Raw genomic sequence first — 27,352 nt, forward strand, 5'->3', positions numbered from 1 at the left:
TGAAGAGGGAGGGTGGGAGTTAGGGCTGTGTAGTGTAGTGTAGTGTAGTGCTGCTGTTGTCCACTACTTCAAAGTCCATAGGGGCTGGCTGTGTTGTGCTGCTGTTGTTAATAGGGGCTGTGTCCACTACTTCAAAGTCCATAGGGGCTGGCTGGACTGTGTTGTGCAGTCAGTTCTCCATAGGGGCTGTGTCCACTCCAAAGTCCTGTGCAGTGTCCCAGTCCTAAAGAGGTGCTGTAGTGTTGTCCAGGGGGTGCTCTGTCCATCAGGGGTGCTCCCCCCAAGTGCTAAAAAAATAATATATTTTCTGTGTTTGTGAATTGTGTGCGCAGTAGCCGCACGTGCATCAACAAAGTAGTGCCAAGCGTGCGCCTGTGTCATAAGTAAAGGGCCGGCTGGCTTGACCGTTAAGGGTGCTGTAACCCCCAAAAGTACACTCCAGTCCAAACCAAAAAAAAAATTATTTTCTGTGTTTGTGAATTGTGTGCGCAGTAGCCGCACGTGCATCAACAAAGTAGTGCCAAGCGTGCGCCTGTGTCATAAGTAAAGGGCCGGCTGGCTTGACCGTTAAAGGGTGCTGTAACCCCCAAAGTACACTCCAGTCCAAACCAAAAAAAAAATTATTTTCTGTGTTTGTGAATTGTGTGCGCAGTAGCCGCACGTGCATCAACAAAGTAGTGCCAAGCGTGCGCCTGTGTCATAAGTAAAGGGCCGGCTGGCTTGACCGTTAAAGGGTGCTGTAACCCCCAAAGTACACTCCAGTCCAAACCAAAAAAAAATTATTTTCTGTGTTTGTGAATTGTGTGCGCAGTAGCCGCATGTGCATCAACAAAGTAGTGCCAAGCGTGCGCCTGTGTCATAAGTAAAGGGCCGGCTGGCTTGACCGTTAAAGGGTGCTGTAACCCCCAAAGTACACTCCAGTCCAAACCAAAAAAAAATTTATTTTCTGTGTTTGTGAATTGTGTGCGCAGTAGCCGCACGTGCATCAACAAAGTAGTGCCAAGCGTGCGCCTGTGTCATAAGTAAAGGGCCGGCTGGCTTGACCGTTAAAGGGTGCTGTAACCCCCGAAAGTACACTCCAGTCCAAACCAAAAAAAAAATTATTTTCTGTGTTTGTGAATTGTGTGCGCAGTAGCCGCACGTGCATCAACAAAGTAGTGCCAAGCGTGCGCCTGTGTCATAAGTAAAGGGCCGGCTGGCTTGACCGTTAAAGGGTGCTGTAACCCCCAAAGTACACTCCAGTCCAAACCGAAAAAAAATTATTTTCTGTGTTTGTGAATTGTGTGCGCAGTAGCCGCACGTGCATCAACAAAGTAGTGCCAAGCGTGCGCCTGTGTCATAAGTAAAGGGCCGGCTGGCTTGACCGTTAAAGGATGCTGTAACCCCCGAAAGTACACTCCAGTCCAAACCAAAAAAAAAATTATTTTCTGTGTTTGTGAATTGTGTGCGCAGTAGCCGCACGTGCATCAACAAAGTAGTGCCAAGCGTGCGCCTGTGTCATAAGTAAAGGGCCGGCTGGCTTGACCGCTAAAGGGTTCTGTAACCCCCAAAGTACACTCCAAACCAAAAAAAAATATATTTTCTGTGTTTGTGACTTGTGTGCACTGTGGCTGCACGTGCATCAACAAAGGAGCAGCGCCAAGCGTGCGCCTGTGTCCCATAAGTAAAGAGCCGGCTGGCTCATTTCTTAAAGGGTGGTGTAACCCACAAAGTGCACTACTCTCCAGCAAAAATAAAATAATATTTTCTGTGTTTGTGTGCGCTTTAGCCGCACGTATATATATCAATATAACATAAATGGAGGACCAAACTTTCTCTGATAAAAATAAAATAGGGAAAGATCAAGAACCACTTCCTACTAGTGCTGTTGCTGCTGCTGGGAGTTGTTCATCATCCCAGAGAGGAAGTAGGAACATCACTACTTTTACTAAACAATTGACCCTCCAACAGTCCCTAGCGATGAGGATGAAGTACGACAGCAGTCATCCTGAAGCAAAACGTATAACTGAGGCCTTGACTGCTATGTTGGTGTTAGATGTGCGTCCGGTAACCGACATTAGTGCAGTGGGATTTAGACAATTGATGGAGGTAGTGTGTCCTCGGTTCCAAATCCCGTCTAGATTCCACCTGCATCCTCAAAGCAGCAGCGACAAGCGTGCGTCTGTCTGTTAAAGGGTGGTGACACCCTCAAAGTGTGCTACACAAACAATTAAAATATTGTTCTTTTTTTTTCTGTCTTTGTGAAATGTGTGGGCTGTAGCCGCACCTGCATCCTCAAAGCAGCAGCGACAAGCGTGCGTCTGTCTGTTAAAGGGTGTTGTAACTCTCAAAGTGCTCCAAAAAATAAAAAATTTTTTTTTAATGTGTTTGTGACTTGTGTGCGATGTAGCCGCACTTGCATCCTCAAAGCAGCAGCGACAAGCGTGCGTCTGTCTGTTAAAGGGTGGTGACACCCTCAAAGTGTGCTACACAAACAATAAAAATATTCTTCTTTTTTCTGTCTTTGTGAATTGTGTGGGCTGTAGCCGCACCTGCATCCTTAAAGCAGCAGCGACAAGCGTGCGTCTGTCTGTTAAAGGGTGGTGACACCCTCAAAGTGTGCTACACAAACAATTAAAATATTGTTCTTTTTTTTCGGTCTTTGTGAAATGTGTGGGCTGTAGCCGCACCTGCATCCTTAAAGCAGCAGCGACAAGCGTGCGTCTGTCTGTTAAAGGGTGGTGACACCCTCAAAGTGTGCTACACAAAGAATAAAAATATTCTTCTTTTTTCTGTCTTTGTGAATTGTGTGGGCTGTAGCCGCACTTGCATCCTCAAAGCAGCAGCGACAAGCGTGCGTCTGTCTGTTAGAGGGTGGTGTAACCCTCAAAGTGTGCTCCACAAACAATAAAAATATTCTTTTTTTTTTTCTGTCTTTGTGAATTGTGTGGGCTGTAGCCGCACTTGAATCCTCAAAGCAGCAGCGACAAGCGTGCGTCTGTCTGTTAAAGGATTACATCGGTGACAGCATCCAAGTAGGCATGTCAGACAGTCCGTACCTGTACTGGCAGGAAAAAGAAGCAATTTGGAGGTCCCTGTACAAACTGGCTCTATTTTACCTGAGTTGCCCCCCCTCCAGTGTGTACTCCGAAAGAGTGTTTAATGCAGCCGGGAACCTTGTTAGCGAAAGGCGTAGGAGGTTGCTTCCACAAAATGTGGAGAAGATGATGTTCATAAAATGAATGATCAACTCTTCCAGGGAGACCAGCCTCCAGAACGTACAGAGGGACCTGTGGTTCCAGCAGGGACAAATTAATACTCTGTGAGGATGAGGATGTACATAACACTGAAGAGGGTGAGGAATCTGTGGATGAGGAGGATGAGGACGACTTCTTGCCTCCGTAGAGCCAGTTTGTGCAGGGACAGATTAATTGCCAGCTTGTTTTGTGGGGGCCCAAACGAACCAATCATTTCAGCCACAGTTGTGTGGCAGACCCTGGCGCTGAAATGATTGGTTTGTTAAAGTGTGCATGTCCTGTTTATACAACATAAGGGTGGGTGGGAGGGCCCAAGGACAATTCCATCTTGCACCTCTTTTTTTTCTTTGCATTATGTACAGTTTGGGGCCTAGTTTTTCAATGCCATCCTGTCTGCCACTGCAGTTTCACGCCTAGATGGGTCACGTGTTTGTGCCGCCCACTCGTGTCGCTTAGCATAGTCATCCAGCTACCTCGGTGCAACCTTTTGGACATAAAAACACTATTGTGAGGTGTGAGGTATTCAGAATAGACTGGAAATGAGTGGAAATTAAGGTTATTGAGGTTAATAATAGCATAGGAGCAGAAAAACCTACACATTCTGTGATTTTAGCTGTTTTTATGCTTTTTTTAAAAAAAATACAGATCCAAAACACAAAACCCAGAACCCAAAACACGGAAGGGTGGTTTTGGCAAAACCAATCCAGATCCAAAACACGAAGAAAGATCCAGATCCAAAACCAAAACACAAAACACGAAAAGTGGCCGGTGCACACCCCTAGTCTTAATGCTGGAGAAAAACACTTGTGGAACTACAAATTCCAAAACAGACAAGTTATTGTTCATCTCCGGTCCCAGTCTGGATCAAGCTGCTATTTAGCTCCAGTTCCATTCCGAGTCAAGCTCCGGTCCTAATCCTGATCAGTCTGTATATCCATTGCCTGTGTCTAAAGGTGCATCAATCAACTTTGAAAGATATCTTTCAAGTCGTTGGTGGTGCAGTTCGTACCGTGTGTATGCAGCTTAATATTTCGAATTCAGTCTGGTTCAGCATCTATGCTACATTTTTACTCCAGCTTGTGCAGTAGTATGAAGTATGTTCTTATTCTAGAAACTATTATAGTGCTTCAAGTGCCAAGTCTGAGTTCAGCTTGCCTGCTCATTTCGGGTTCAAGTGAAATATTCCCGCTTACACTTCGGACTGTATTACTGCACAGTGAGGCCACTGCTTAACTCAGCATCACAGCTCCAACCTGTCTTCAGGACTCTCTGCTCCTCTTACCATTGGTACTACCAGCGATGGTAGCAGTTGTCCTGAGGGTTCTCTCTCTGATTGTTGGGTTTCGTGCTAGGTTTCCTTTGGAGATGTCACTCCGTGTGCTGGGGACTGGGTACTGGATTTCTATCTCTCTTTGAGGGTGTAGGATCCAGGCATCCAACTCTGGTAGTCGGTTTGTACTATCTCTGCGGATTCCAGGCAGGCTATTGATCTGCTGTATAACTCACTGATCTGTTCCCTGAGTTCTCAAATATATTTCAGCTCCTGTCCAGTTTTCAGGGCTAGGGGCTAAGTTACCTTCAATTGGTTCCAGGGACAGACCTTATAGAGATCCTGAGATCCTTATAAAAATCTGTGACCTCTTAGATGGCACTAGGCAACTTGCCACAAGGGTCCACTCCATGAGTTGACAGCTAATCCAGCTACCTAGATTCATGTGCCCGTAATAACCCAGTCCACGAGTCCTGACGGATCTGATTAATCAAACTGTGATAAAGCTGAGACAGCGGTCTTGTAACATGTAGTTCCTCCTTTAGATCGGATTACAGCAACTGCATGACAGGGCATGGTCTCCATGAGCTTTCTGAAGTACTTTATAGATAACACCATGTCTCCTAAATAATGGCTCTCAATTCCCTAATATTCGCTGGTTGTGGAACCCTGCCATCGATGGCACGTTGAACTGCATCCCACATGTGTTCTATTGGGTTCAAATCCGGCAAATAAGTGGTCCAACTTATGATTCCAAACTTAGAGGAATGCTCCTTTTGTGACTACGGACCTGTGCAGCAGTGCATTATGGTTCTTAAAGAATCTGCTTCCGTCTGACTGAATTCATGACATAAACAGGTGCAAATTGGTTACGTAGCATCCGCCGATCAGTGATGTCTGCAAATTTATTGGAGTCCTAATACATGCAAACCTGACAACACCCCACACTATAGTAGATCCACCACTTCCCTGGACTGTACCTTGTTGGCATGCAAGGTCCATTGCCTTGTACAGTTTTCTCCACACGCATAATCATCCATCTGCCCGAAAAAGTTGGAACCTTGTGCTGCTGGACCAGGCTACACGTTTTCAGTCATCCTGCATCCATTAGCGGTGTTCACAAGCCCAGGTGATGTGCAGAGCCTTCACCATGGGGTCAGCAATAGGACCAAAGTGGGCTGTCAGCTGCTATGCGCCATATAAGAAATGGAACGTTGCACTGTTTGAACGCCGATGTTACTTATGTCCCCAGCATAAAATGTAGCTGTTATCTGCGTAACACCAATCAGATGTTACAATGTGTGCTAAACTACACTGTCCACTGTGATGTTGTGTTGTCGCGTTACAACCTTGAAATTGTTATGCGTGAAGAACCAAATTTCGTGTTGATTTTGTAGATGGTGTGATCAATCCCTCTGGTACCTACTGTCAAGCCTTGTTCAAAGTCACTTACATTGTGATATGATGCTATCTGCAGTGTAACTTATATGGCAAAGGATTGCAGAGCTATTTGCCTATCTATAGTACTGCAATCATAGGCAAACGCAGGGGGGGGGGTTCCGTCTGCCTGGAAACCCCCCTCCCCAGCCCACACCATGACCACAATAGAAATAGTAATGTAATAGAATCTTACTAGCACTGCATGTTCTTCTCAGTATCACAAATGAAATAATTAGCACCACCTGTAGATCTTTTAACATGTAATAGTCAGTAATATTATAGAGCCCAATATGTACATATATGTCCAGGGCAGTGCTAGGTTCTCCTGCTGCTCCCAGACTCCCGGACTTGCTCCCATGCTCTGGAATGGTGCCCACATCTAAAATAAAAAATTCAGCTCAGGCAGGATGACCCTACTGCCGCATCTAATGGCTTACTGTGATCACTAGTCCTGTATATGTTAGAATTATGACACACAATACACTTTGTATGACGCATACTAAAGCTGGTTAAGTGGTAATTCTACCCTCTTCATGGACTGGCCACACTCGCTCTAAAATCAAGCATTTGGAAACCCCCCTCTGGAAATCCTGAGTTTGCCACTGGCAATTGCGGAAGATACCATGTGGGGTGTGGTGGCATGTACTGGGAATGGATGCGGCTGTCTCACTTCTTCTGGCACATGAGGGCTGTATTTTAATATCATTCATAAAAAAAATTCTGTATTTCATTGGCTATATAAAAGTAACCATGTCAAAATTAGACATACCATGAATGTATGGTTTTCATCATACCCATTGTTTTTAAAATGGTGATAAAGAGCTAAGTTGCTTGTGTTTGCATCCAGGCCAAAAGTTGACAGCTGTTCTCTGCTCCTTGGCACTGAATTGGATCTAGCAGATACCAGTGACACTCTTGTTACAGTCACTAACAGGGGAGAAGCAGCCAAGCGCCATGTGCATTGCACTTAAAGTTAAATGATCTTCTGCTGAGGTCCAACCTTCTATATACAGACGGAAGAATATTAAGTATTGGGACTGCTGCAATGAGGAGGAAGTGTAGTGGGAAGTTAAGTTTAAAAAAAAAAAAAAAGCTGCATGGATAAACCATTTCATAAATCCCTATTTTAAAAAATTTCCTGTGCATTATAAAAAGCTTGATGAGACATGGCTCTTCGGTCACCCATCATTTCTCAGTACTGGCCATTCTAGGCTGACAGATATAACTGAATCAATCCTTTCTGTATTAATATGTATATGGAATCTAAACCTTTTATATTTGTTCTAGTTGAAATTACTGTAGGTCAGATTGGTATATTAATTTCAAAGTTGCCGCTGTGCCTTTAACATCATTCATCCTAGCAATGGAATTGCAATTATGTTCTCACAGGAGAGAGCAAAATTATGGGAGTAATGTTCTGTTCTATCTCATAGTGCTCTCTTGTTACAAAAATGGGGAATTTCTGCGAAGAACAATACAGGCTGAATACAATATTATCTGACTTATCATAGGGATTCAAGCACCTGAATTCATGGGAAACAAAATCTGTCACGTCGTTCTACTGTTGCAGTGACTGACAATTCTCTCCCCTCCATGGATACCAAAAAAGTTGCACACTTCCTAACACATATTCCTTGTATTTTGTCTTCTAGTTCAAGTGCCCGGCACCAGAGCAGCTTATAAATAAGACCAAACAACAACTGCAGTACCACTTAAAGTCAGCAGGAGGCTCAGCAGATTTTCCTCATTCAAGCCAAGCATATTTACTGTATTGTTTTTTTCTGTCAGATATCCTAAGTCATTTTCTGCTGTGCATTTCATAATTATAATCACTCCTCAGAAATTGGCTCTTGTGCATTTATATGCATACATAACCAACAAACATAAGGAAATGGTGACTAATACAAGTTCAGGGCAGAAACTAGGATATCTGTCACCCGGGGCAAGGCAGTAATTTTGCACACCCTCCTTTCCCATACCTGGATTTTGTGTTTGCTCCTCCATAAGGCAGTGCACTAGTCAAACGTCACTGGTATAGTGACTTACATTATTCCACACACCATAATGCCCATTACCAAAGTGCCACTTACATATTTGCCCCTGATACCATTTTATGCCCCACAGTCAGGCTTCTAATTACTTTTAAATTACCTGCTTGTTGTCAGGGGTTTTATGCTTATTACCAGGGGTTTCATGCTCGTTGCCAGGGATCTCATGCTCTGGGTTTCACGCTCATTGCCAGGGGTTTCACGCTCATTGCCAGGGATTTCAGGCTCGTTGCCAGGGGTTTCATGCTTGTTGTCAGGTGTTTCATGCTCGTTGCCAGGAGTTTTACACTCATTGCCAGGGGTTTCACAGGAGAAGATGCAGCTTTCTGCATCTTCTCCCAGCAGCGCCAGTGTTCCCGGCACTTTCGGGAACTTTATGTGCTATGCGCTGTCCTAACAGACACTAGAGGTCCAGTAGGACCTCTAGCATCTGTCTCCTCCTAGGCGGCAGACATTTTTGGAGGGCTATTCCGCATGGAATCTGCATCCCCCAAGCCACCGTGGGGTCTGCGGGGGCTATGTCAGCCCTTCAGCACCCCCTCAAATCCGGCGTTCGGTGCACATGCACCTCTAGCCACCCCCTAGTTGCGGCCCTGACAAGTTAAATTTGAAGAACAAGAAACTATTTTGTGCCAAATAATCACAATACTTACGGACTTTGCTGCCCCCCCTTGGGGCAGCCAGGTTGGTACACAGGAAGCGTGATGGCCAGAAAGGTGGGCCGCCGTCATCGTGGCCACTGCCCCTGGTATACAGTGGCGATAAAACAGGCATTGTATAGCGGGATGCGGGGCTACGTTGACACCACCAACTTGTGTTCTGAAAGTGAAAGTGGGTGACCACGCACACGCGGGTAAGGGGGGGTGCTGCGGAAGTTGCCCACGTTTCCGGTGCGTCACTCGATTTTTGGGAGTCTCCCTGCCATTCCAGAAGAGTAGGCGAGTATGACTTTTATGGATAGTGATGACTATATTATATCTATTTACAAAAACATAGTTCATTTGCAAAACTCCAAACAAAAATATAAGAGAACTGCAAACTTTTTCTATTTGTGGAGTTAAACATAAGTATATAGGAAGTTTATTACTGTTACTAAAGGTACTCTATTAAGTTCACTCATGTTATAGACACAGATAAACACACAGATAAATGTAATTTTGGGGTTCCTAAGCAAGCTGAGTGAAGTGCCACGGGAAAACGCATTATCTCTCTGCCTACATTCTCTGCAAGAGGACCCACTGTGGAACCGCTCTCCAGCTCTACTCGGGATATTTGCCTACAGCATCAAGACTACCGGGAAACCCTCTCTATTTGTGAAGGACTGCTTTGCTATTTGGACTCCTCCTTGTCAAAACACCGGTAACACTTCCCCCACTATACTGGATAGGTTCCCTTTATCATTCTGATACAAGTCCACATTTCCATCTACTTACTCAGGGCCTGATTCAGACCCGCTCGCGAGCGCTATGCGTGCGTGCGCATGCGCGAGACCCGCATGCTCCATCGTGCGCATGCGCGAGACCCGGATAGCGACGGGCAATCCGTCGCTCCAGGTCTCGTACCAAAGGGGACGTGCTGTTGATGTTGAGTGACAGCATGCCCCCTTTGGTGGGCGGGCCAGGGGCGTGGCTGCCCAGACGGAGGCGATCCCATGGGAACGCCCACCGTCTGGGGCCGGCCCCACTGACATCACAAGTGATGTCAGTGGGAGCTTTCAGCTCTGTTAGAGCCGAAAGCTCTCTGGGGCTTGCAGCAATGAGACCCTACCACAAGGGTCTTGTCGCAAGCCCGATGTTTGCGATGGTCTTAACCATCGCGACCATCATCATGGCCGCTCGCTATAGCTGTGGGTGGTCACCCACAGCTATGCGAGCGGCCAGGAGGCCGTTAAAAAAAAACAGAAGGCCGGCCCTGATTCAGAGTGAGTGCTCTGTCAGAGCGTTCAGCTCTGAACCAGGCCCTCAGTGCAGAGTGATCAGGCTAATGCTTGACTGTTGGATATTACCATTAATGTCTGGACATACTGACTTTTAAGAGGTTCCACCGTCCTCTAATACTATTTTTAACGTTTTCTGCTGCATGATATATATATTTTTTAAGATAATTAATTTAGATTTAGTTGTTGGTGTACCCCCTCTGCTTGCATTCACTACCAACATCCCAGTCCCAGCAGCACTCACACACGCTCCTTCTTAACCACATTCGCTACCAACACTCCAGCAGGACCCAGTCACACTCTGCCCCATCCATTCACTTCCAACACTCCAGCAGCACACAAACACACAAGCTCCACCCCCTACATTTACTTCCAACACCTCAGCAGCACCACACTCCCTCCTCTGCTTTCACTGCCAACACCCCAGAACCCACACAGTCTCCCTCCCTGCATTCACTGCCGTGCCAACACCCCAAAAGCAACATCCAGACACACACTCCACCCCCAATTAACTACCAACACCCCAGCACACATATACTACCTGTTGCTAATCAGCGTCTTCTGTTCTTGCTATTTGCTGCTTCCACAACAACAGCAGAGGAAGCAGGTCCCACATGTGTAAGGGAGATAAAACAACAAAGGAGGGAGGGGCCATTGATTCCAGGCTCTTCCCTGTCCCTTTTATGTACATTGGTGTGGTTTCCTTGCTGGAGCTCCGTCCCTAGAGACCCAACTCCATGGTGGGGTCCCTGTGAGAGGGAGAGCCACGATACATGCCCCTGGGCTCCCTGCTTATTCCTGCTGTGGGGTGCATAAAGCAGAACCTGGAACAATGGAGAAGGTCAGTGTGTCACCCTTCAGGGCTGGTACCTGGAGGAGTATGCCTTCCATTGCCTCCTGTATTTACACCCCTGATAGGTATTAAAATTGTATTTTTATTTTCTTTAAAACTTTTTTACACTTTAGGGATACGGTTGCGCTGATATTGTAGAAGTGTACATGCCCACATGGCACTGACCACACCTACACAGCACTGGTCACAGCTCCTCTGCTTCTCATAATATGCCCTTGGACATATTCAGCCCCAGGCCCTGCACTGCTTCTGCACATTTAATTTACTAAAAGCCATAAAATCCAAGCTTGAATCTATGTTCAGGTTTGGAATGTGTTGGTTTGTGAGCTCACTCTAACCATTGGTTTTTAACCCGTATTATTAATACCGAAAAGCCAGTGGAGTATAACTCTAGATTTCTTATTTTACTTTTTAGTATATGGGGAGCACCTTTCTGTTTCTCCAGTGTTGAATCTTTAGTTTCTATCTCATGAGAGAGAGGAAGATCTTCTACAGATGCAGGACGCGCTGCCTCTTTCACACACACCTCTCTTTCCTCCATTGCAAGAGATTACACTGTAGGGACACCAACAAAAGAGAAGGTAAAAACTAAAAAGAAGATTTTATCTTGTAACTGATACCTAACAGTGCTATACTATAAATGCAATAACTCTTTAACAAAAGTTAAAAATTATAATGCAGAAACTGCTTTGCACACATAGGGGGTCATTCAGACCCACTCGCAAGCGGCAGTACGCTCGCAAGTGGGTCGATGGTCCCCACTGCGCATGCGCACGACGGCGGGAGCTCCATCGTGTGCATGCGCGAGCATGCACACGATGGCTTGTGGCTGGGAAACCCGACCGCAGGGTTTCCCTCGCAAGTCCGATGGTCGCGATGGTCAAGACCATCGCGACCATCTTTTTGGACGCTCGTATATGCTGTGGGTGGTCACCCACAGCTATACGAGCGTCGAGGAGGACGCTCCATTTTATTGGAGGAGGGCCCTGATTCAGAGCGAGCGCTCTGGTCAGAGCGAGCGGCTCTGAATCAGGGCCATAGTGTAGAGTTCGCAAAATTTGCACCCCAACTATATGCAAGAAAAAGCACATATATGTGCATATATTCAGTTGGATAAAATTAGCATTTGCTGCTGGTGTGTCTCAGAGTAGTAAATATTCATACTTATGTCCCACCATAGCGTACAAAAAGTGAAGAGATATAACTTTACAGACTGTCGCATCACCCTATTTGTCCTATATATGACGCATTATGTACAGTGTTATTGATAAATGAAAAAGTTGACTATATAAGTAATTAAATGCAAAGGCAAAATGCTAATTCAACGAAATACAAAAGTCTGTAGCTTTTTCCTTAAAAAAAAAAAATCAAAAAAGAAACCTTTCTTGTCGCAAGCTACATGGAAATATCAATTAAGTAATGCAAATAGACAGCCACAAATCTATATAATAGCCACACTACTGCTGTTATATTTTTAATGTTATATACAGTATATATACACAAGATCCAACACTGCTGGCAGTTAAAGCTTTTGAATCCAACTGCCCCTGGTGCCTGGTACTATAGTAAGTAAGTCACAGAAGTACTGCATATATATTTAGACCAACTATGGAAAGAGGGGGAATATCAATCAGCGCTCTCAGGCAGGGAATAGAAGTGATACCACTAGTTGCTCTCCCAGGAAGTGTCCTTACTTCCTTTAACAAGAATAATATGAAAAAAGAGGGAGGGGGGGGGGGGAGTAGCGCTCTGTGGTATCGGGTAAACCCAAACTATATTTGGGCAGAACTAATATTTCACAGAAATATAGTACTCAAGAATAATACAGAAAGGCAAAAATAAACTAAATATCAATCAGGTGAGCAAAAACTTGAGGCTGGGAGTTGAATGATGATCTTTAAATAGAAATAACACATATAGCCAGCTGTGATAAATGAGTCTCTTAAGCAGGACAAAGATATCAAAGAATAGTTCAAGTCTCTAAATAAATACCAGGTCGCAATAACTTTAGGCTGAATGTTCTTGGACACAAATATACAGTTTGTGGTGCTAATCCAATCAATGTATCAGTAAGTGAAGCACTCTTCAACAGGACTGAGTGTCCTTCATCAAATTAAATTAATCATGGTGCATGTTGCATAGCTGGTTGGCAAGAACTTTAGGCAGAGTTTTCCACAAACCGGATAAAGATGTTATATAAACCAAATGCTGTTGGTGTCGCCTCCTCCGCACAAACTCACCTCAAAAGAGGAACGCAGTATCAAGATAACGTATGGACACTATAATGCAGTCTCAGTAGGTGGAGTGAACTTACCCAGTAGCTGTATCTGCTGGTCCGTCTCTTCTATGCGTCCCAATCGTCCCAAGTGAGTGTGCGTGCAGGGCCCAAAATGTACAGCATGAACCACTGACTCAGTGTGGTTAGCTTCAGAATAGGTAAATTTATTGGAAGCTCAATTATTGAGTACAACAATCACCCCTAATGTTGGTGATATCAAACTCAAATAACACAAATGTAAAGAATTATGGGCAAATGGGTGTAAGTCCCAACGCGTTTCGTCCCTCCTGGGGACTTTTTCAAGGGCAAATGGTCAGTAGTCTGTAAACACCGTCTTATATAGCCTGTTTGCTATAGCTTTTTTCATATTTAGACCAATGTTTCAAACCTGGACAAAAAAAGCAGTAATAGGTCTGAAATGTTGGTTTAAATATATGCAGTTTGATTTTTTCATATGGATCCTGAGTGCCAATTTTTATACTCGAGTATAAGACGAGTTTTTCAGCACATTTTTTGTGCTGAAAAAGCACCCCCTCGGCTTATACTCGAGTGAAGTGTGTAGCGCTGACCGGACGGAGTTCGGTCAGCGCTACACAGCACAAACACACAGCCGCCGGAGCCGACAGCTGTGTTTGTTGTAATCAGCATCGGCTGCTGCTGCTCCCACTGCGGGAGCCATCATCCGGCTCCCGCAGTGGGTAATGGGAGAGACGTCATGAGTAATGACGTCTCTCCCATGCAAAGCGGCCGGAGGAGCTGTTAGCGGCGGGACCAGGGGCGGGAGTTTCAGGTAACTGATTTTTCTTTAATTTTTATTACGTCTCTCTCTACTGGGGGGGGGGGGACTACTGGGGGCACTACCAGGGGTTTTTACTACAGGGGGCACTACCAGGGGGGGATTACTACAGGGGGCACTAAAAGGGGGGATTACCACTGGGTGTACTACCAGGAGGGGATTACTACAAGGGGCACTAAAAGGGGGGGATTACCACTGGGTGTACTACCAGGAGGGGATTACTACTGGGGCACTAAAAGGGGGGATTACCACTGGGGGAACTACCAGGGGGGATTACTACTGGGGGCACTAAAAGGGGGGATTACCACTGGGGGCACTACCAGGGGGGATTACTACAGGGGGTACAACCAGGGAGAATTACTACTGGGGGCACTACCAGCTGCTGCATTCCCACCCTAGGCTAGTACTCGAGTCAATAAGTTTTCCCAGTTTTTTGTGGTAAAAGTAGGTACCTCGGCTTATATTCGGGTCAACTTATACTCGAGTATATACAGTATATAAATAATCACAATGTCCTTCCAGCGCCACCAGAAAAATTCAAATTATATATAAAAAGAGAGAAGGAAGGAGGGCATGGCTTGGCTACCAACGGGCCGAGACATGCTCCCGCAGCTTAGCCTTTTTTGGAACATTTCTCAGGGTCTCCCTATCCCAAAGCGACGCACTTTCCACTGATCAGGCCTGCTTATGGTCCTCAAGTCGGGGCCGCATCTCTGCCGGCCATTTCATCTGGGTCCTAGCTCGCTCTCCCTGTAGTCCGATCCCCGACCTCTGCTCTTGACCCCACTGCTTAACTTCTTCAGAGGCACACCTTTGCTAGACGTCTCAGAGGTTGATCCGGCTTCTGCAATGGCCTCCCTCCATGGTCTGTCAGCTATCTTGGATCGGCATCCTCACTACAGCAGGGCATAGAAGCCTCCTCCGGAAGTTCTCAGGCCTCTTTAAGAGCTTCTATTCGTATGGCACATTGATGACATCTCTACCTCCAGGTGTTTTCTAAGCCTCAAGACCTGCCTGTCATCTGAATTCTAGGCCAGCCCTTGTGTACTATCTGCTATTTGATTTAGTTGTACTGCTCCCTGCATATTAAGTAGCTGGCTCCTCTCACTACATCAAGGCCTACTGCTCCCATAGGACACCACCTTGTGGTCCCTACATCTTCCTCTGCTAGTACATCATCCGTGAGACCCTCCACTGGACGGTCTGTTTCCCCTGGTGGCTCCGCCCCCTACCACCACTCCATTGTGGGACATCTGATTATGGGACCTCTCCAGCACTCTGTCCCTTGCTTCCTCAGTCCCTGGGGGAATCTACCACAATTTTACATATGTCCCCCTTAAGTTTCTTTCATCAAGATCGGTTACCACTTTCTCAGCCTGCTAACTCTAGCTCTAATTATTCCTTACTACTGCCTTCCTCCTTATGTATCATGGGGTTCAAAGGTAGAAAGCAGGGTGCTCTGGACACTACAGTATTCCCTAAATGTCCTGCTCATCAGACATTTTGCAGCCTCATGATCCTCCTAGACTCCACCCATTGGATGATGAGGAGATCTCTCTGGATGTTCGCAGACTCATAGCAGGTCTGGTCCAAAAAATCAGGATGGCCTTCCAGGCTGGACTTTGTGAGGCATTTTTGAGATTACGGATCTCAAAATCAGAACAGATGCCCTTAAGACAAAATCTGGTACTATTTGCAAGTCTCTGAATATGGTTACTGAGGATCTTAATCCTTTTAATAAAAAAAATATAGATATATAAAGGATATTCTTCTAGTTGCCCTTGGTAGATTATCAAAAACATTGCCATCTGTACTTGGCCCGGGAGTTGTAACTTAAAGTGACGCTGGTCGCAAAATGGCGTCTTGCAGATTCTTGTTTCTAAAATGGAGTCTAGCTGCCATTCGCAAGATGGCGTCATGCACGCTTCAATTTTAAACTGATCTTGTCTCAGCCAATAATCCAGTTTCGACAATACCATGAAAAATAGCTCAGCAGAAATAAAAATCTAAGCATCAAACATTAGACAACACAAATAAGGAGAAGAAGGGAAAGGAAAGAGTGGGGGGAGGGGGGGTAACAATTACCTTTTATAGTAAAAAGTTTTGCAGCATATAGCGTAGTGACTTATAATTAATTGCACATCGTGGCAAAGGTTCCAGAGGACTTGAAATCAAGCCATGGGCCCCAAACAGCACTAAATTCTTCATTTCATTCCACCCCAATAGGAGATCATCCATGGTCATATAGAGATCTAATCTATGAAACCATTCATGTATAGTGGGTGGAACAACCGACCTCCATTGGACAGGGATCACCACCTTGGCAGCACTATTAAGATGCTTAAGCAGAGACTTTTTATAGGCCGTTATAGAACTGGGAAATAGGTTCAATAACCAAAAGGAGGGATCAGTGGGTGTGTCTCCACCTAAAAGTATATCACATAGAGAAATAACTTTCTTCCAAAAGGGTCTTAAAATTGAACAGTCCTCCATATATGTAGTAGACAACCTATCTCTTGATTACATCTCCAACAGTTGTTAGACATGTTGGGGAACATTTTTGCCAAGGTCAGGGGACATCGATACCAACAGGACAAGACCTTGAATTGAGTTTCTATTATTGAATAACTAACAGAACATGAGAAGGTAGTAAGAAAAATTTTCTGCCAATCCTTCGGATTTAATTGAAGTTGCAATTCACGTTCCCAATCTCCTGTGAATTTGGGCAGGGTTGAGAAAGAGTTCTCAATCAGGAGTTTATAGCCTTTGGAGAGAAAGTGTGTCAGACAGGTAGACACCAGACACATGTTCTCATAAATGGTTCCCACCAGCTGGCCCACACGTGCCACCCCCAACTGTAACCATACTTTAAAACTAGCTGTTAATAAACCTGGAGGAAAATCAGGACTTTCAAACAGTGGGGTCAGGGGTGAGAACAAGGAGGAGATACAGGGCTGTCTCCGTAGTTTATTCCACTGTGTCAATGTAGGGCCAATAGTGGTATGAGATAAATTGGAATTTTGAATAACCACGGATATGTCGATATAGAAATTAGGATGGAATTATTTTCCAATATAACCCACTGCTTGTCGTCCTCAAATCTAAACAAGTCAAGTATCCTTCCAAGCATGATGGCGTCGTGGTATGTAGGAAAGTGGGGGAGTCGAAACCCTCCTAAATGCTTTTGCCGAAACAGAATGTCATGTTTAAAACGGGGTCTCTGTCCACTCCACACAAAATCTTTCACCAGTCTATGAAGGCCAAGAAACCACTGTTGTGGAATATGAATGGGAAGAGCCTGTAACAAATAGAGCACCCTCAGGAGAATGTTCATTTTCACTATACTAATTCTTCCGAACCATGAAAATTTTTTACATCACCATGTCCCAAGTTCTAGTCTAAAATTTCAGAGTAGAGGGGTAAAGTTATCTATAAAGAGACAGGATAGGTCAGTATTTAGCACCACCCCCAGATATTTTAAGCTAGACGGATGCCAAACAAAATCAAAGAACTGTTTCAGCATGGAGATGGAATGGGGAGGTAACGACAAATTAATAGCCACAGATTTCGTGTAATTCACCTTCAAATTTGAAAGTAGGCCAAACCTATTGAATTTAGCCATGAGGTTGGGAATTGAAATAACTGGATTCGATAAAATCGCCAATAAGTCATCGGCAAATAACGCCAATTTATATTCCTTGTTACCTGAGATATCGGGGTTGGATCGTATAGTGCGGGCTAAAGCCTCCATGCAAAGTATAAAGATAAGGGGGGAAAGAGGGCATCCCTGACATGTGCTATTGTTAATTAATACTGGCTCTTACAGAGAACCGTTAATTTTAATGCGAGCAGTGTGGTAACGATATAAAGCCATTATCCTCTGAAAACAAGTGGGGCCTATACCAGGTGAGTCAGTAATCCTTGCATAAAAAGCCAGTTAATCCTATTGAAGGCTTTCTCAGCATCGGCGGAAATGGGATGGAGCTGCTGGAAGCCAAGTGCATGAGGTCAATGATCTTGGTGGTGTTATCACGAGCCAATTTACTAAAGGGCAATTGGAGTACAATTCATAAAACTCTACTCCAAACCCTAATTATCACATATTTTTAGTAAGCAAATTGCATTTCCCATAATTGTAATGGGAGATGTGATCTGGCCAGACTGTCTAAAAATAAAAAGTGAAAAAATACCGGGGGAAGCCCTGTGATAATAACGGGATGTAGTTATAGTAAGGGGGGGAGTAATGTGAGCCGATTAGCGCATGCGCGAACACCTTCTCATTGTATTTTTTGCAAAAAATACAGTGAGAAGACTGCAGATGGGATTCACAGGAACAGAGCTTTCTCGCAAGCTCTGTCCCTGCAAGGATTTTTGATAAATCCCTGTGATATTTCCTAAATTCACAATGTGGATTTAAGCAAAAATATCACACTACAACCGCATTTTAAATGCAGATTGTAGTAACTAGGGCCCTAAATCTTCCCACCAACATGGCCACAAGTACAAGTAGTGCTTGCCCTTTCGTCTACAAGTATTCACAGAATCCAGACCTCTCTACGCTAAAACCCCAGAGGATGGAGCCCTTCTTCCGGAGAAGCTTAGCATTGGCAATACCCCGACCTCTTCACCTTGCTTCTCTGCCACCATCTCTGCGTGTTTCTTCCCGATGGGAAGGCTTTGTTGAAAGAGGAGTGCGCTAATGCACAGACTGCAGTCTTCCTGTTCTTTCTGTACTATGTAGAGTGACATGGTGGGAGACAGAAGTCTCCTATACTTAGCTCTTAAAGAGAATCTGGTTAATACTTGCATATAAAGCTTTTCCTTTATCCCTGCACCGCTACCTGTTTGCAGCATACACTCACTGGCTGGTGAGCTGTATAGTACCCGCTCCACTCCACTACCAGTGTACATGAAATAGTGAGTACAGCTGTACCTGCTATACTTCAATAAACTAACACCACTGGTTAAGTAACTGGGCTGTTCATAGTTTGAATCATCCGCTGGTGTGTGCCTACCGGTACATAACTCTGCAATCCCAACACCTACACACACATCATTTCTACCAGGCCTGATTTGGTAGAAATAGGTCCTGTGAGTTTGCGACTCTTCTCCACTGTTGACTTACTGACGCATTTGTGTTGTCTGGCACTTTACATATATTGTGCTAGGTTTGCGGTTGGATGTGCATGTGCTGCTTGGTGTGTCTAATTTGGTTTTGCATTATCCCTGTATGTTGTAGATACATTTAGTAATACCATTTATAATTTCACAGTCACATATCTTCTACATGTCTGTATATTTTCGCATTTGATGCCAGGAGGAATCCCACATGTAGCACCATGGTATTAACAAGCGCATCCAATCTTGATGTGTTGGCACAGATGACGGTTCATATTAATCCCATTAATGAATGTGTTCCATTTAGGTGTTCCCCTTGGCTCCAATTTACTGTCACAGCCTATACTGTATTCGTTATGTTCTCTTATTACCTTGCAAATGCTTATTTGTCTTATACCCAATCCTCTTCAGAGATGCTTTTTGTCCTACTACATCTGACACCTTCTTGGACTTATTTCTAGCTCTCTCTCTCTATTCCATCCTTCCTTCAAGATGGTCTTACCTCTTTTCTTCCTGAGCTAACTACTGATTTTACCACTACAATAATATACTGGCTTCTGGTCCTGTCCACTCCTTCTATTCTCATCCCTGTCTTTGCAATTTTTCTTCATTCCTGCTTTCCTTTCTTCCTGTTGTGCCAGCTGACTCCGCCATTCTCTGTTTTATGTAAGCTTGATGTTGTCTTTCCTGCCTCAATCCTGTTTTCCAGGTTTGTTTTACCATTTTTCCCTTCTCCCTCTCCTTATTCCCTCCTTACCGCTCATGTGGTGCCCTTTCAGATCTTCCTCGGTGTTGTGCCCCCCCTACCCCCCGTGCATGTCACTTCTCCCTTCAGTATCCAGCTTAGATTACAGGTGAGTGACATCTACCATACTGGTTAGTATGCCTCTCTGCCAATGGGAGTGGGCTTTATATTGCACATAAAAGGTCTGTTTTGCTATCTTCTCTTAAGCACGACCATTATGATATTGTTTTCCTTCAGGAGACGCAACTGACTCCTCCACATACTTCCCCTCAGACCTTTTTTTCCTCAGCTAACTCAAAATATAAAGTTGTTGCCATCTCGATTCATAAAAAGGTGATTTTGACTGCCTCATAAATACTCGGAACCTGATGGTAGGTTTCTCATAGATGTGGGCACCAGGGCCGATGCTTCCATTAGACAGCTGCCTAAGGGCAGGAGGGACAGCAGGTGGTGCTGTTACAAAGTGTTTGTGTGTTATCACTCCACAAATAATATACTGTACTCTAGTATTAAGGTTTGTTCTAGATCAGCATTTTTCAACTGCTGTGCCACAGCACACTGGCTTGCCTGCCTTTCCGGGGGGGCCGAGAGCAGCACCAAATTTTCAGGAGGCTCCCAGCCGAATCCGGAGGGTAGGCAAGTATGGGGCCAAAGTATGTGCGTTTTATTCCTGCGGGGGCCAAGGTATGTGCGTTTTATTCCTGCGGAGGCCAAGGTATGTGTGTTTTATTCCTGTGGGTGCCAAGGTATGTTTTATTTCTGTGGGGGCCAAGGTATGTGTGTTTTATTCCTGTGGGGGCCAATGTATGTGTGTTTTATTTCTCTGGGGTCAATGTATGTGCATTTTATTCCTGCCAGGGCCAATCTATGTATGTTTTAATTCTCTGTGGCCAATGTAGTTCCTAAGGGAACACCTGCGTTTGTGCAGCCACCCCCCCTCACCGTCTACAAAACGGGGTGAGCTGTCAATCAACATTGACAGCCGCCCCATCTTGTAGCGAGACTCATTGCGACGGAGCTGCGTCGCAGTACGGGTCTCGCGCATGCACATGTCGGAGGCGGAACATGCGTAGTCAGGGACCATCGACCCGCTTGCGAGTGGGTCTTAATCAGGCCCTAAGTACACACAGACACACTGACTATATGTGTGGCACAGATAACTAGGACACAGACACCCATACAGCATTAAAAAACTGCAAAAGACAGACCTAACAAATGCTGGCCATATACCAGCACGATTTCGGGCCGATTGCCCGATTTTCTACTCGTCATAAGATGAATCGTGTAGAAATCGTGTATTTTTTAAGTAGGATACGATCTGATGCGTGCTCCTGCAGCTCCTAACACATATCGTATGATCAGATGTGCAGCCCATATGATCCGTCGTATTTGTATGCTGATCGTGTCGTGCTTTTCACCATGTGATGCATCGTGCGTCCGACCACTGTCATTTCAGTGACATTTTGAAGAATGATGATCAGTTTTTCAGCAGGCACACGCAGGGCCGCCAAGAGCCAAGGCGGGCCCCGGTAATAGGGGGCGTGACCTAATCTCGGGAGGCGTGGCCACGCCCCCTTGCCGAAAAATAAATAAATAAAAAAGATTTGCAGCGCCGCAAAGCGGCGCTGTGCGCCGGGGAGGGGGGCGCTCTGAGCCCCCTCAGCCCGGCGCAAAGCCAGGGGGGGCACGATCAGTGTGATCGCTCCCCCGCACAGGCATAGGAGACTGCTGTGGCTGCTGCTCAGCAGCCACGAGCAGTCTCCAACTGCAGCTCAGCACACGCTGTGAGGGAGGGGGGCGGCGTCGGACCCTGGCCCCCCTGGGCCCCAGCCGGGCCCCTCAGGAAGCCCGGGCCAGGGTAATCTGTACCCGCTCCCCCGCCTCTCGGCGCCCCTGGGCACACGATCGATTGTAACGTGAGATCGTATGTACATTGTGTGTCCAAAGTGTGTTCAGGACTGCCAAATAGCTGCCAGGGAGTTTAGGGGAAATCATAAGATGAATCTTATCTTATGCTGGTCGTACTAGTGTATGGCCAGCATAAGGATCTCACAGTATCAGACTGTTCAACAACCATCCATGAGGTGTAAATGCTGTATAAATGCAAAACGCTCAAGAATAACAATCACAAAACAAAGTCAGAGCAGACCATTGAGACCACAGATATATTGTGACTTTTACTGATTATTACACCAGTTACATTAGTCACTTACCGGATTCAAAGCAAAGATGAAATACTGGACAAGTTACAGGATTATGTAACAATGATTAGAAATAAATTTCAAAGATATCTTCTTACATTCCATAGGGACAATGGAGGTGAATTCACAGGACACAAAGTAGAACACTTCCTAAGACAACTCGGCATACAACACCACAAGGCAACGGGATGCCTCCAGTCAAAATACCGACAGCAGCACCCCGATGGTTGGTATCCCAACAGTGGTTGGGTAAGTATACTTACCCTCCCAACTTCTCCCCCTGACCATCCCTTCTTGTAGCTCAACCCTAACCCTCCCCACCCCGCACCTAAACCTAAGTCTCCCCCCTTCATGCCTAAACCTAACCCTCCCCCCTTAGTGCCTAACCCCCCCAGTGGTGCCTAACCCTAACCCCCCCCTGTGGTGCCTAATCCTACCCCCCCTAGGGGTGCCTAACCCCTCTGAAACCTAACGCTAACCCCGCTATGCTGCCTAATCCTAACACTCCAGCGCTGGGATTAAGATAGGTGTCGGCATTTTGATGCCTATCTTAAGTCTCGTGTCGGGCTTCCACCATTGGTATTCAGACCGGCGGCATGCTGTACGCCGGTCTGCTAACTACATCCCCAAGGTAGCCCCCCACACACCAGAACAGAACGGGGTAGCCGAAAGGCAGAACAGAACTTTGACTAAAATGATCAGATGCATGTTAGCAGATTTAGGTCTATACGAAAAATATTGGGGTGAAGCTGTAATGACCGACACTTATTTACAGAACAAACTTTTCTCCAAAACAGTGGAGAAAACACAATATGAATTATGGCATGGCAAGAAACCCAGTATAAAACATATTAGAGTTTTTTGATATAGAGCATTTGTCTACATTCCCACAGAAAGATGCCGTAAACTGCAGAACCGGGCAGAGGAAGGGATAAGATATACATTGGTTTATTGCTTCTAACCCTTAACAACTTTGTGTAGCTTACTTAACTTAAACTAATAAATAATGACACAGACAACAAGAGATTGGCTAAAAGATCACAGCTTTAATTTCTAATTAATTAACCTAACCAGGGTGGCAAAGAGACGCTGCAGGCTCAGTTCTAGCTTTTACTTTGCTCAAATACTCGGGAACGAATGAAACGTCCCCCTCTAGATGCACTAACGTTGCGAGGGTCCCACTTTCCTCCTGGGCCAATCCAAGACACTTTCGTACAAAAGATCCCGGGTCCCCCTGCACGGAGGACAAATTCGCCAGGTTCATCGAGGAAATGTGCCCCCACAACGTATAATGCGCCACATAAAGCCACTGAGCTGCAGCGTACTCCTGCCATGCTGCGCCTCCCCTAAATTGGTAAAGAAATGGTTAGTGCAACACAACAAAAAACAGTAACGGATGGGATGGTGGGTTTCAAAGATCCAGAAAAAAGAGGCTGTCTACATGCAAACGAGCCAATATATACTGATCATCTGACCACTCCCTCAAGCAATATCATTGGCTCACCCAACTAGCTGACCAGACAGCACTAGAAACTGCCCAGCAACAAGGCTGTCATCAACAGCCATACAGCAAAAAACCTAGTACTCTTAGTTATTCTCACGCTTATCCAGCCTTCGCCTACTATTCTCAGGTACAGCACATGTTTTCGAAGGATAAAGAATCTCAAACCAAAAACAGAAAAATTAACTATAAGCAATAGTGTGACATTTGTTGAGGAACTGATAAATGAAGTGATGATCCCAGCAGATCTGGATAAAGAGTACAATATAACTACAAAGACACCAACAAGACAGCCATTAAACAAGGGATTGAAATCAGCTGCAAGGCAAAGCAACTGTGCAAGATAAAGCACCTGTGCACCTCTCATATAAACTTAACACAGTCGAGATGCATGAACCTATATACTGGGAGGAAGTATTTGACTTGACAGAAGGGGAGGCTGATAGATGGATAGAGGCAGATAGGGAATGAATAAGGACCATGCACACTGGCTGGGCTGCTGGCAAGAAGAGAAACCATTGGCTGAGAGAGACAAAGAGACTATCTAGAAGGATGGCTCACGTGGATTAAGCATGGATGCTGACATTCTGGCTGCCCCTTCCTGGAAGGAGCAGGCAGATCGGCATGGCAGGGGGCGTGGCCGATGCAAGGGGCAGGACCGGACAGCTTACTGCCATTTATGTGGGGGGGGTGACACAATTAATGCAGAATTGCGTCATTTTGGCCCCGCCCCCTGCTTTACAATGCCTGTAATATCGGCATTATGTAGCGGGGGCAAGGCCAAAATGACGCAAAATGTGTCACCGACCCCCCCTCCAGCTGCAGGGGTTTCTCAGGTTATTACATGGTTGGGGGCGTCGGCTGGTCAGATAGGCCGGCTGCTGGGAGGCTTGCCTACCTTTCTGGGAGCCAAATATGGGATTAAGTATCATATGTTGAGAAGGGATGTTGGGATATTGCAACAGACTGAGGGTAAATTTGTAAATTTACTAAGAATCGTGTTGGTCCGAGATTGCATTTACAGATGTGTTTTGCCATTTTTTAAAACTCGGAAAATTAATACAGGCAAACACGGGTGTGATTTCTTGATTTTCCCTGCAAAACATGGGTGAACTCACAAATAGAAATAAATTCACCTTCGGTCAAACTCGTAAGTACTTTCCAGAGATAAGAATACAACACGTGAATTTACCAAGAATCACGATTATAATCATGGATGTAAAATTTAAGCAAACTCGCTCCAAAATAGATTATACAAATAGACCCCCTCTTTAGAAGCGTGTTCTGCACAACATACACAAATCAGTGAGATCCGTCTATGTTTGTGACTGTTTTTAATTATAGAAAGTGTTAAAATAAAAAAGGTGCAATTTTTTGCTCTTAACGTTTGAAGTAAATAATTAGCGTTATTGTAGACTTATCTAGATAGCTCCTTTCCTTCGAGGTCCATATGGTCCAGGGGGATACCATGGGGACATTATGGTTGGAGACCAGGCGCCAAACAGTTAAAGCTACAGCTCCCAGGATGCCTCGGGGTCCTTTTAAATATATACCCCACCCCTAGCCTTAGGACTTCAGTTTAGTTAACAAGCCACAAGGCAGCAGAAGGAAAGAGGAGAAGGAAGAGCAATCGTACACCAGAAACACTCTTACACAAAATGAGGGAATCTGTGACCAAAAGAAAAAATACCCAATGCAGCCAGGTGCGTCAGGGTGGGTGCCCTGTGGACCCTATGTACCTCGAAGAAAAGGAGTTATCTAGGTAAGTTTACCATAACTCTAATTTTCTTCATCAGGGTCCATAGGGATCCACAGGGATACCATGGATATGTCCTAAAGCAGTTCCCCTAGGGTGGGGAACGCTCCTGTGCAGAAAGGAGAATTCATCGCCCAAAGGAAGCATCCTGAGAGGCAAAAGTATCTAAGGCATAAAACCTAAGAAAAGTGTGGATGGAAGTCCACTTGGCTGCCTTGCACAATTGTTCAGCAGAGGCACCACAACTAAATGCCCACAATGGCTCTACACACCGAGTAGAAAGTGCTGTCATTGTGGTTGGGACAGGGAGATCAGCTTGTCTGTACACCTGAGAGAGAGCCACGCATAGCCATCTTGCCAGAGTCTGCTTATTAGCTGGCCATCCTCATTTGTGAAAACCATATAATACAAAAAGCGGATCTGATTTTCTTACAGAGTTTGTGCGCTCCACATAGATATGGAGAGCACGAACTACATACAGGGAGGCTTCAACCTACAGAAGAGATAGCGAGAAGAAAAAGTGTCTTTGCTGTCAACCACTTCAAATCTACAGAGTCTAGAGTTCAAATGTGGGAGCTTGTAGCCTCTTAAGAACCAAAGACAAATCCCACGGTGCTACCAGTGGAACAAAAGGAGGCTGAACTCGTAGAACTCCTTGGAAAAAAATTCTAAGATCTGGTAATGAGGCAATCTTCCTCTGGAACCAGACTGACAGTGCAGAAACTGCACTGTAAAAATAGCCAGGCGGTCTAAACCTGCCTGGAGAAAAGCCAGTATCCTGGAAATCCTAAACACCTTAGAATCATACTTTCTGTGGGAACACCATTGACCAAAAGAATGCCAAATTCTGTAATAGATGCGGGTAGAGGCAGGCTTCCATGCCCTAAGCATCGTGTGAATTACAGAATTGGAAAAACCTTTTGCTCTTAGGATGGAAGATTCAAGAACCATGCCGTCAAAACCAGACAAGGTAAATCTGGATGCCGGCAGGGGCCCTGCGTTAGCAGATCCTGCTATAGAGGAATTTCCTGAGAACTCTTGGGAGGAGGGAGATCGGAGGAAAGAGATATGCCAGCTTGAAGTCCCATCTTACTGACAGTGCATCCACGAAGGCTGCTGATGGGTCTCTGGACTTGGACCCGTACCTGGGGACCTTGCGGTTGTGATGTGATGCCATGAGATCTATCTCTAGTAGACCCCATTTGTTTACCAGGAGCCTGAAACTGGTAATGTTACTGAAGAACAACAAACTGTAAAAATTGCTGGTGGGATGGTATAATAGGAACATGCAGATATGCATCCTGAATGTAAACCATGTAATCCCCCAGCTCCATTGCCAAAATAATTGACCGGACAGTCTCCGGTCGAAACTTGGGTACATGGATAAAACCTGTTTTAGATTTAGTATAGGGTAATAGGCCCCATTTGGTTTCTGAACCAGAAATAGATTGGAATAATAACCCCTTCCCTGTTGATACAGAGGAACCGGGACAATTGCCACCCACCTGCAGCAGGGAGTGAATGGCTAACCGAAGGGCCAAAGCCTTTCCCACATCTGCTGGAGGATCTGTGCAAAAAAACTTCTGAGAAGGAAGTCTCCTGAAAGTGAGGGCATACCCTCGAGAGACTACTTCTCGGACCCAGGCATCTGTTGTTGTTTGATGCCAACAATCTGCAAACTGAAGAAGTTGGCCTCCCACACTGGGATCCCCCAGGAGGAGGCCTGCCCTATCAGGCAGAGGGTTTGTGGTCCGGTTTAGAAGCTGGATGTCTTGCCAGGCCAGACCTCTTAGTCTATCATCTTGATATTTTGTGAAAACTAGACGTCTTAGAGGAAGGCTGTTGCCTTGCTTGTTCCTGAGAACGGAAGGACCGAAAAGAAACCTGGCTAGACTTTATAGTCGCCGTAGATGGCAGACCTGCTGACTTTGAAGCTGCCAGAGTAGCTATTATTTTATTCAACTCTGCTCCAAAAAGTACTTTTCCATAGATCCTGTATCAGCTTTCCAGGATCTTAACCAAAGGGCCCTGTGTGCCACTATTGAAGCTGCTGATGCTTTAGAAGCTAATATTCCAGCATCTAGAGCAGCTCCTCCCAGATGAGAAGCCGCTTCCCATATATGGGTATCATCTGTTCTATGGTAGCATTTGGTAGAGAATTTTCCAATGCTCCC

The 27,352-nt window shown here is 45.4% G+C and overlaps 1 protein-coding gene across 4 annotated transcripts in view; it reads right to left on the reverse strand.

Annotated features, from left to right (window-relative positions):
* Positions 1–27,352, reverse strand: part of JSRP1 (junctional sarcoplasmic reticulum protein 1) — a 442,040-nt gene that overhangs the window by 93,944 nt on the left and 320,744 nt on the right. For 2 of the 4 annotated variants that reach the window (XM_088459842.1, XM_088459841.1), the window contains one exon: positions 11,213–11,338. The exons of the other annotated variants lie outside the window; for them this stretch is intronic. In XM_088459842.1, coding sequence (XP_088315968.1) covers positions 11,213–11,324 — 112 coding nt within the window. In that variant the 5' untranslated portion in view covers positions 11,325–11,338. The remainder of the gene's footprint in view (positions 1–11,212; positions 11,339–27,352) is intronic. 4 annotated transcript variants of the gene reach the window in all.

The sequence above is a fragment of the Taudactylus pleione genome, unplaced genomic scaffold (assembly GCF_031769625.1).
Source record: "Taudactylus pleione unplaced genomic scaffold, aTauple2 ptg000938l, whole genome shotgun sequence".
NCBI lineage: Eukaryota > Metazoa > Chordata > Amphibia > Anura > Myobatrachidae > Taudactylus > Taudactylus pleione.